Source organism: Camponotus vicinus, unplaced genomic scaffold (assembly GCF_025532165.1).
Source record: "Camponotus vicinus isolate PSW18456_S1 unplaced genomic scaffold, iyCamVici1.0 SCAF_12, whole genome shotgun sequence".
Classification (NCBI taxonomy): Eukaryota; Metazoa; Arthropoda; class Insecta; order Hymenoptera; family Formicidae; genus Camponotus; species Camponotus vicinus.
Genome location: NW_028141948.1, coordinates 1,688,021 through 1,700,421, shown reverse-complemented (window position 1 = coordinate 1,700,421; position 12,401 = coordinate 1,688,021). Strand labels below are relative to the sequence as shown.

The 12,401-nt window shown below is 26.2% G+C and overlaps 1 protein-coding gene across 1 annotated transcript; it reads right to left on the bottom strand.

Annotated features, from left to right (window-relative positions):
- Positions 1 to 2,892: 2,892 nt before the first annotated feature.
- Positions 2,893 to 8,468, bottom strand: LOC145963403 (retinol dehydrogenase 11-like). The gene is made up of 6 exons (XM_083085315.1): positions 8,147 to 8,468; positions 7,148 to 7,229; positions 4,278 to 4,579; positions 3,924 to 4,043; positions 3,456 to 3,672; positions 2,893 to 3,175 (listed from the first exon to the last, which is right to left on the bottom strand). Exons 1-6 carry the CDS (start codon positions 8,262 to 8,264, stop codon positions 3,025 to 3,027), a joined length of 990 nt encoding a protein of 329 aa, XP_082941441.1. The 5' UTR covers positions 8,265 to 8,468; the 3' UTR covers positions 2,893 to 3,024.
- Positions 8,469 to 12,401: the final 3,933 nt, after the last annotated feature.

Here is a 12,401-nt window from a genome sequence, read left to right as displayed (position 1 = left end):
ATTCTAATATTGTTAAGGAAATATTATTATAATAAGCATCAATGATCGAAAGATAACATAATTAATTCTCTTATCCCCTTTTCGGTATCTCTTGTTTCAATTTTTAATCGCAGTAATGAATGATTGCGATTCGATAAAGATTTATCGTTACGATACAGTTTCATGTCGTTAATTAATTTTGAATTAATTAATTTTTATTAATATTTATAGCAAATTATGTTCTGATACTAATCGTAATCGTGTTTAGTAAAAAAATTACTATATACGAAGCGTTTCTCACCACTACTTATTACTCGAGAGTCACCGTGGGAATGATGACAAAACCGAAACATAGCGCGCTACTGTTTATATTTTATATTGCCAAAGTCGAACACCGTGTTATCGACAATTCGTTGCCGAAATATTTTATAATATATACACTAACGGAATATTAAATTATAGAAGTATTTTAATTTATTGATTAAAATTGATTATTAGTTAAATAATTTATCACGGAGCCTTTCGTTATGCTAATTATTTGCATCTATAATTCGATTGTTTTACTTCGTGTTCTCTCACAATCCAAATTATATTTAGATTGTCAAGTAGAACGATAAAGTAACACAGATGAAATATATTTGTGACTCTAAGTATTAAAATAATAATTATTGTCTGTAAAGATCGCAACGATTGAAGTGATTATTTAATATTTTGGATTCCTATCACTTAATCGATTCTCGATTAAATTGTATATTGTTTAATTAACAAGGATTGAGAAAATTTAAAGCATTTGTCGAAATATATTTAATTCTAATATTGTTAAGGAAATATTATTATAATAAGCATCAATGATCGAAAGATAACATAATTAATTCTCTTATCCCCTTTTCGGTATCTCTTGTTTCAATTTTTAATCGCAGTAATGAATGATTGCGATTCGATAAAGATTTATCGTTACGATACAGTTTCATGTCGTTAATTAATTTTGAATTAATTAATTTTTATTAATATTTACAGCAAATTATGTTCTGATACTAATCGTAATCGTGTTTAGTAAAAAAATTACCATATACGAAGCGTTTCTCACCACTACTTATTACTCGAGAGTCACCGTGGGAATGATGACAAAACCGAAACATAGCGCGCTACTGTTTATATTTTAAATTGCCAAAGTCAAACATCGTGTTATCGATAATACGTCGCCGAAATATTTTATATATTGTAAAATATACATTAACGGAATATTAAATTATAGAAGTATTTTAATTTATTGATTAAAATTGATTATTTATGAAACAATTTATCACGGAGCCTTTCGTTATGCTAATTATTTGTGTACATAATTCAATTGTTTTATTGCGTGTTCTTTCATAATCCAAATGGATTTTGATTATCAAGTGGAACGATTAAGTAACTTGCATGAAATACATTTGATTCTAAGTATTATTGAAATAATAATTATTGTTATTAAGCTCGCAACGAAATGATTATTTATTATCTTAGATTCCTATTACTTTGATTTTTGATTAAATTGTACACATTGCCAAATATGCATTTTGAGATCTATCGTCGCGACACAATTTTGCGTATTATTTAGCGCATATATGAAATTAAGTATTAATCATATTAAATTATTTCTTAATGTACTTCTTAAATCAGTCGCGTTTAGAAAAGGAATTTGATGAAGCTTCTCTCATCTTTTTCATTCGAATATCATTGCGCGAATAACAGAAAGCATGTAAATATTAATGCGCTATATATGTTGCAAAGATCGGACGCAATATTTTTATTAATTTGTTGCAAAAATATTTTATATATTTTGACATATATATTACGACATATATTTTATGTATTATGACATTTATATATGTTATATTATAGGATAATTTAGAATGTGAATGACTACAGACGAAATGAAAAAAGAACACGCAACACACACATATCCATTTTGAAATTAACATAAATATGACAAATAATTTGTATAAATTACTTACTGCATATGTGTATGTACTCTATACATTGTCTGATGCTTTTTCAGACTTCCTTTTTCCTCTCTTGTATATCTTTCGTTGTTTGCTCGTGGTCATTGTTTCCTCTCGTGGTATTGTTTCCTTACTCGCCAACGAAAGCACGATTTAATTATGATTAATCGAATACATGGGGCACTTTGCACGAGACTCTCGATCGCGAAATAATCATATAAAATACGCATTTTATTAAATCGTAAGAGAGCAACATGATCTTTACACGAGACCAAAATCATTCGCTACAGCAATGTGTGTTACTGTATACTACTGATACGCGTATTATACGCTGTATAATATACGAATCATAAGAATCATTTATTTGCCAGATATTTATTTGTTCGATTTATCAAATCAATTTAATATCTGAAGTTTCTCCACCGAGGTTGTATCAGAAATTAAATTGAAGCAAAATATTTTTAATCGTATTTGTCACTCTTTGCAAGCTTTATATAATTCGCATGATTAAACTTACGAGATAGATAGTGTCGTGTAGCAGTAAACGAACGAACTAATGATCATATAAAATCACATATATGTATATATATATTAGATATAATTATATTTTTAAGTACAATTAAATTAAAAATCTTTAGGAAAAAAAAATTTCCGATTAGGTAAAATGATTTCAAATTCTGTTAACAGAAAATACACAACTCAATTTTTACAGTAAAATTAATTATATTAAATGTTTATGTCATGATTATATATTAAAATTATTTAAAACGTACTTTTTATTTTTATAAAAAATTATTATTTTTTATTAGTAACAATAATATTTTAAAGATTTAACATATTAAATGTTATATGCGTGGAGTTAACTTATTATTAAAACATTAAAAATATTTATTCACACACAGACACACATGTAAGTCATGTAACTCGTATCTATATTATAACTATTTATATTTATTGTATATATCACGTTTTTGCATATATAATATATATTATAAATGTAATATTTATCGAAGATAAGAAATTATATTTATTACTTTATGAATCCATTCTATACGAATAAATGTTATTCAGCAAGTTGGAGCGAAACAGTTTGCAAAAATGTGGAAAGATTTTCATCAGGTTCCAAATGCAAAAGTCGACAAGTAAGATCCCATAACTTCTTGGATATTTCGGCATTTCTCGCTCTCCATTGTGGGCTGGACACGCGGCATTCTCTATTAAAAAAAAATATGATAGAGAGAGAGAGAGAGAGAGAGAGAGAGAGAGAGAGAGAGAGAGAGTGTGTGTGTGTGTGTGTGTGTGTGTGTGTGTGTGTGTGTGTGTGTGTGTGTGTGAGTGAACGAGTGAGTAACAACATATATAAATTTATTAAAAATAGATTTTAGAGATAGGTTTTAGAAATAAAAAAAGAAATTACAGGAAAAAGATTCTTTTGACATTTGTGTATTATTGTAATTTGTAAAAAAGGTTTTATGTCGTATGGCTTGCTCTTACGCATAATAAAGACCGGTCTCATTAGCTACTTTTTCATCAACCGCACAATGTATTGTTGTTTGCGCTCCTTGTACCGGATTTTTGATGAATGGCCGCATAATATTCCGGTAGATGAAATTCGCACCCGGAATTATCGTTCTACTATAATATCGGCTTAATTCGGTTCTTATAACGCCGGGATGCAAAGAGTACACGTTTATTCCATTAATCCCAGCTTCTGAAAAAATAAAATTTATATTTTAAAATTTATATTTCAACTGGATTAGATTACAATTGGAACTATATGCAAATTTTCTAAAAAAAATGTCATTTTGGCACAATATATAGTATGTAAAATAAACTTTATATCAACTTCATATCAAAAGAGTATAGTAGTAAGAGTGAGTTAATTTTTAAATAATTTATTATTTAAACGTGAGTAATTGTAATTTCTTTTACATTGTGTATATTTGTATTTCACTCTTCTACCTTTCAATCGATGTGCAAGTTCCTTGGTAAATAATATATTCGCCAGTTTGCTTTGTCCATATGCCTTCATAGGACTATATGAGTTTTCTAGATTTATATCATTGAAGTATATTTTCCCAACTGCAATGATAATAACAAATAATAACGGATTACTTAATATGTAATTATCTAATTATACATTAATATTATATATAATATTTTAGTAAAAAAAGTAATAAAAAGAACTTTGTTCTTTTTTCGGCTAATAAAAAAAGAAGATAAAAACCGAGATATTATATTTTAATAATAAATTACTTTTTCTTTTATTTCTTGTATTTTATTTTTTTATTATTATGTTTCATTCTTAATACGTACCGCGATGACAAATTGATGACACATTGATTATTCTGCAGCCAGGAGCGGATGATTGTATTTTCGGCAGCAATAATAATGTCAGGAGAAAATGTCCGAGATAATTGGATTGCAGTTGCAGTTCGAATCCATCCTTGGTTTTTTCATACGGAGTCATCATTACACCGGCATTATTTATTAATATATGAATGACTGATTCATCTGCCAAAATCTTCCTAGCGCATTCTCTTACGCTCTTTAAGTTAGTGAGATCCAATGAACAGATCACGAGTTCGCCTAACTTATCGTTATACTTTTTGCCTGTGCTAAATGTTAATAAAAATTTATTATATAAGTAATTATAAATATAGAGTGTTAGCGTAGTTTAAAATAATTATAAATTACATATTTTTATTTTTTTGTAAAAGAATTTTCATAAAATAAATATCTTATTTATATACATTTATATATATTTAAATATCTGAAAGTTTTCTAAGAATCTTTTCTTTTTATTTGCCTGTATAAACTATTATAAAATTAATATTTTTGATCAATAGGATGCCTAAATGTGATATATAAAATTTAAGGAATGTAAAGAATATATTATAAATCACTTGTAAAGAATATTTTATAAACCAATTTTGTTCGATTCTTATTACGATTTTATACTTTTTATTTTTTCTTAATGAAATAATGTGACATAATATAATCCGCAATTGAACTCCGGGCATCAGTTACGTTCGGAAATTCTTTATCGTTTCTTAAAAATGTTACTATATCCAATGAAGACAGTAAAAATAATTTACTCCTGTACAATATATGCACTGTGATTCCAAAATATTGAATTTTCCATTTGTAATTTAGAAATTTTTAATTTATCAGTACAGAAAATTGCATATATAATTTTTCAAAATATTTGCAAGATATTTTGCAATAGGAATAAATTTCTCAATTACTAAGATATCAGGAATTATAGAATTACGATTGAGTTGATTAATGTCATATCATATAGGTATATTTTATTTACAGTGACTAAATAGCAGTAAAATGTGATTCGTTTTCACCTTTGGATCCAACCAATTACACTGTTACTTAATCATATAGTAAACGGTCGTGCTATTGGATATACTTACACTTACAACTAAGCTAAGTTGATTTCTATTATTGATCATGTAGAATCACAAGATCCATAAGCACTTACTATGTAACTGCGTATATTCAATATTACAACTGTTCATGCTGATTTATTAAATAGAAATAACTAAAGTAACGATAAAAATAACGGTTAAATTCGTTGCCATTACTGTAAAAATGTAACGACGTTACCGTTACCGCTACAGACAAAAAAAATAACGATTACTCTTTACCGAAAAAAGTAACGTCATTATCGTTACTTTTATATATATATATATATATATATATATATATATATATATATATCTGAATAAAATAACCAAACTTTGTCATTATGCATAAAAAATATAGAAAAAAAAGAGAAAAGGAAATACATGTAATAGATATTTAAAAAAATTATAAAAATATTTTTGTAAGTTTAAAAAAAATAAATTGTGTATATTGCAATATCATTATTTATTTGTTTTCACTGTGATAAACTCTCTATCTTGTAAACTTAAAAAAAAAGTAAAAAAGGAAATGCGGTGATCAGTTAATATGTTTGTTGATCATGAAAATCGATTACACTTTGTTAAAAGTTGGACAGGCTCAGATCTTGAAATACAACATCGTGTATGTATTAGATAGCTCCAATATAATAGATATTTAAATTTAAATGTACGTCAGAACGTTTGCGTCATGATTTATAATTATATGCTTAAAAAAAACGTACATATGCATACATAATGCTTATACGTTTTTTATTAATCTTCGTAGTTCTACCTACAAGATTCTTACCTATAATTTATTATTTCATTGATTTTGTTTGTTAATTTATTGTATATTAATATTACATAAAACAAAAATCATTATAAATTGAAATAACACTAATATTTAAAAATATTATTTTAAACAAAAAATGTGGAAAGTAAAATAGAAAAATATTTACATGTATAAGATATGTATTATATACATCTATTTAAGTAAAATAAATCCGTAAAATAAATCCGTTTATCTATTAAAGTAAAATAAATTATCATCTATTTAAGATACATATTCAATATGCATGTAAATATAAATAAAATTTTTAATTTTATATAAGGTAGATAAATTATAATCTAATATTACTGATTAAAACAGTCAAAATTACTAATTCTTTCAGTAAAATATTATTGATTTACACTGCTATAATAACTTATAACTGCTGCATTAGTGACTCTATTTATTGTTATCATTGATAATATGCTGATTCATTTTTAGAGTGCGTATGAATGCATTATTTTATTAATTCCATGAGAAAATGTTTAACGTTAAAGAAAAACGTATTTTAAATATAACGAACGTATAACAAACGTTTAACTTAAAAAAAAAAAACATATTTTAAACGTTTCTTAAACGTTTTTTTATCAGAAAAGGAACGTATCTCTTAACGTTTTTCACATAGACATTTTAACCAATCAGAAACGTTTTCAAGAGTCGGTTATGAAACGCTTCGAAGAAACATTTGTGAAACGTTTTTGAAACGAATATGTGCTAACTCTGGGTACATATATAACCATCAGAATTTTATTTTCATCTTTTAAATCAATCAGAATTTTCTTGCATTTTTTAAATCAAACTATCTATAATAATTAAAATAGCTAATAGAGCTGCTAAATATCTATGATAAATGAATTTATAACTTATTATTTCGAATTTTTTTACTTTTCTTTTTTTCTTTAGAATAAATGATTTATATCAAAACGATAACTACAAGCTTAAGTATAATTTCACATACTTACTTCGGATCTGGATTATTTTTTATATCTTCCACTGCAGCCTTTCCTTTTTCCAGATTCCGGCAAGCCAAAATCACTCTTGCGCCTAAAAAAGTTATTATTTGTATATAAATAAATAAATAAATAAATAAATAAATAAATATATATATATATATATATATATATATATATATATACTTACATCCTGTATTGTTGTTTTATTAAAATATCATAAGGAATAATTATATCTATTTAAATGATCTATGAAAATATCACGCATGTAGGCAGAATTAGTGAAATTATTCTATTTTATTTTTTAATACTAAGGTTTTTTCTACTACAGTTTTTTTTTTATTTTTTGGATATTTATTTATGAAAGTATTACTGACATTTCTACTAGAATGATTGATTTCAAATTGGCCAAAAAAAGAGACATCTAAGTGTCTCTAAAACATCTAAATGTCTTTAAAAGAAACATCTAAATTTTTTAGAAGTCCTGTATATATACATAATATTACACCGTAAATTGTTTATAAAAATATGATACAAAAAGTTTAATTAAAAAAATAATCTCTAAATGAAATAGAAAATATATATTATATGAATGTATGTTACATAAATTGATATTGAAGAATATATAATTTATACGAGAGAATTATATAGTTTAGATTTTTATTATATATATTTATATATTAATATTAATATACATATATATAAGATATGTAAAATTGTAAATATAATTTATTTAATTTAGTTAATAGTAAACAATAACTTATTTACCGACTTTATTATTTTGTACACACAAATAAATTACTTAACAAAAAATGTATAGTTTTATATGAAAGTAATATACTTAGCAACAGAACATAAATATAGTTTTTTTGTGGGATTTTAAATATCGTACAAATTAACTTGATTTTACATTTTTTATTCATTTTTATGTGAGAACGTTTCTATAATTATATCGCATGAGTGTGTGATTACGCATTCCATAAAATGTAAAAATTAAAAGTCGATATTTACCTCTCCTGTAAAAATCTTTAGCGGTCTCTTTACCGATTCCACTATTTGCACCCGTTATTATCGCAACTTTACCATCAAGACGCGCTTTACTGGTACACATTCTATTATAGGTCCACATTTGGAATTTCTTTTTTCACTATCTTGCGAATAAAATGCTTTCTTTATCTAGCTGAACTAAGCGTTGCACTGAACACAACAAGAATACAAAGCGGTACTTATTGATGGGAAGGATACTTCAATAACGGGAAAAAATTACGTAAGAGAAGAAGGAGAAGCTTGGAACTACTTTAGAGCTGCAATAACCGCTTCCTTCTATTGAGAATCTTGACGTGAATTTCAATTTTAACGTTTCGATCCCTCCTACGAATATAATATAATGATTATAAATTAAAAAAAATTTTTTTTTTTGCTATTATTGTTTGTCATCATATATTAATATGAAATAATTTTTTATATATCGCGATTTGCATTAGATAGAAAAAAATTATTTCTTTTCGGTTGTTATTGTCGTCATGCATTGATATTTTCTGCTGTATCATGTTTTAATATAAATTAACCTTTGAAACGCCACGATTTAATCATAGACTTATACATATAATAGACTGAGCGCTCTTACGGGCGAGCTGATGACAAGATCTGAAGGACAGCGCTAGTCAGTCCGGTATGTTTTCTCTCTCGCACATGTAGAGAGAACTCTCGTATTAGAAAGAGACATCATCTCGGACACTCTTGCTCTCTCTTTCTCTCTCTTTCTGTATGTAGTATTCAGCTCCTCTTACGGGGACGCTCAGGCCGGTATTCATAGTCCGATCTTATATTTAAGATCGTCTTAGGGCCTGAGCAGAATGGCTGCCTTATAATTTTAAGACTATGTTTTATGCCTTAAGTCTTTGTCTTAGGTAACGCACAATACTGTGTGTTATGTCTCGAATCTTATGTATACGCGAACGTTTATTTCTTACAAACGTTCGCGTATACATAAGACTCGAGACATAACACACAGTATTGTGCGTTATGTAAGACAAAGACCTAAGGCATAAAACATAGTCTTAAAATTATAAGGCAGCCATTCTGCTCAGGCCCTTAAGTTCGAGCTTGAAATGCTACGCAGCCATTTGATTGGTTGAATGAGGTCTTAAGTCAACCTCGGACCAGACTTAAGACAATCTTAAATATAAGATCCGACTATGAATACCGGCCTCAGTCTATCTATATAAGTCTATGGATTTAATAACTTTGAGAGAAAAAAAAGTTATCTTTTAAAAAAGTTATCGATTTATTTTTTAAGAAGTTATTCTTTTTTTTTTAATTCTAATCTATTATCTGCCATACACTATTGCATGTCATGAATCACAATATAATCAATATAAATTAGTTTTTGTGCGACTTATTATTAAATGTTGCGACTTATATTCGGTAGGAAAATTTATACAGTTTAATTATTTTTTAGGATTTATGAATTAATAAATAATTGTAAATTTTTAGCAAATATATAGCTACATATTAATAACAATACTGGAACATATATTAAGTATCTATATTGAAAATGTGAAATATGTGTGGAATTAAATATTAACTTATTAATAACTTATTATAAACTTATTATAAACTTATTAATAAAATACAACTAAAACAAAGACTTTTAATATGTTTAAAAATATATTTTATTTTAGCAAATTATGCCATTGAATTCGTTTAACATTATAATAAAATGATATGTAATAAAAACTAATTTACATAACGTGTGAGAAAAGAAAAATAATTTAATAATTAAATTTATAAATCACTTACCGTGCAATTTCATTACTCCGCTTATGTTGCCTGTCCTATATGCTTGCAATCTCATTTTCCTCTCTTGTTCGTCCTTTGCTATTTTTTCGTGGAACTCACACTCGAAAATACGACTAATTATAATTATGGAATGATTGCGAGATATCTTGCACGCCTAATCGCGGAATAATTTTGCAAGAAATGCATTTTATTATATTATAAGAGATAGAGAACACGGGGGACATATATGATTCGCTCGACATTTATATGGGGCCAAACTCAATATTACTCGTTAAATGCTATTTTCATTGTTGATATATGTATAATATATGTATATTAACACGAATTATAAGATCGAAAGATTGATTGAAGTCATAATATGTAATTAATCGAATTGCTCAATAATTGCTTAATTATTAATTCGATAATATACAAAGTATTTCGTATCACTATCTTTGCTCGAGTGTTACTGTGCGAATAATATCAAGGTCGTGGCATGTAAACATTAGCGCGCTGTTGTTTACGCCGCCAAAATGTTATTGTCCGTTCATCATCGAAATATTTTACGTACTTTAATAAATATATGCGCGGAATATTAAAGTATAGAAATATTTTAGATTATGTAGATTAATTACATAATTATTTATTAAAAGATTAATGTATTTTTTATGGAGATTTTCGTTATGCTAATTATTTAGACGATTCTATTATTCGATGTTTTAGTGCGCGTTTTTAATCCGAATTGTATTTAAATGATTGAAAAATAGATAACACGTCGAAAATAAATTATATTTGACCCTATATAAATATCAATGAAAAGTAATTTCTGCTCGTAAAAATTGATTTCATATCAATTAAATCAAAATTGGTACATAAAAGCCACAGCGCGGTAGTTGGAACGTAGGAAAGAAACAACACTTCCTTTTTATTAATTGTTGTTTACTTCAAACTAAAAACCTACAAAAGTAACGAACGTTTCGGATCGTCTTTGATCCTTTCTTGGCGCGATTAACAATATAAAATAATATATATATATATATATATATATATATATATATATATATGTATAAAATCTTATTTTAATATTATAATTACATAATATTTCATTATAATCCTCATTGCTGCAATATTTTTTATGTTTAATGCTTTATATTATATGATACAATGTACTAAATAATAGAGTATAACATAATTACAAAATATATTATTATTATTAGTAAATTTTATAACTCTCTGCAAGCTGTCTTCTTACATGTCTAATCATTATGTGTCTCTGTCCAATGCATCCTTTTCTTGGAGTCTTCGGATTGTTATGAACTGTCGCACTGTCTCGTCCTAAAACTGTAGAAACGCTTCTTCTTCTTGTGATGTCCATTGGAATACCTTTATGGCCATTTGTCTCTTCAAGCATTTTTAATAAATATTCAAATTGCTGAAGTATCTTTTTCTGTATTCTTTCGATTATTGTCTCTTTTGCTTCATTTTACTCAAAAATATTAATAATTTATTTTATTCATTTTATTCAAAAATATTAATATAATAATATAATAAATATTATTATATATTAATTTCTATATATTAATTATTATATTAATATAATCAATAATAAATATAAATAAATAATATAATAATTTTGGTATCTCTCTTAGTCTGACTCTTCCCCTTCGGCCTGTCTGGCATGGGTAGCCTTATCAGTAACTATGGCCGGTATTCATAATTCACACTTATATTTAAGATCGTCTTAAGTAAGTTGGAAAATGTTATACAACTATTTTACTAACTGAACGGAATCTTAAGAAGCGATCTAAGATCATACTTAAGATTATCTTAAATATAAGAATAGTCTATATGAATATCGGCATATGTTATAGCCGGCATAGCTCTTAAGTTCAGTTAGAGTCCTCAAACCTCCTCTCCCGGCAAGTGCCTTTGTTAAGGTAGAGATACATTGAGGAGGAAAATTTTTTAAATCTTTTTTAAATCTTATTTTTATTTTCTTTCAATACAGGGTTTAATACAAAAGTTAATGTAAAATATAATTTGAAATTTAATACAAAATAATTTATTACATGGAATAATTTATTACACGAAAATGTCTAAAATATACGTATAATATAAAATTTACTAAAAATTTTTTCACAGTCCAGACAAGACTGATTAGCGATGATTAATTACGCGACATTTATTATTAGTAATCGATATGCAATAATAGAATGTAATAAGTTTTATGTAATGTAAATAATCGTAATCAAAAGAGTCATTAATAAAATTATTGATTATTTCTTCGATTGTAGAAGAAAGTATTTGCATTACTGGCGCGTTTTGTGTAGATTATCAAAGGAAATATTCAAAATGCGAAAAAATAAAATAAGCTTCGATGTAAATCAACAATTAAATTACTAAATAAATTGCGATTTAAAATTCGTGAGAAAACGCGACAAATAAATAAGTCGATAATATTCGGAATATTCGATTGCGATATGTG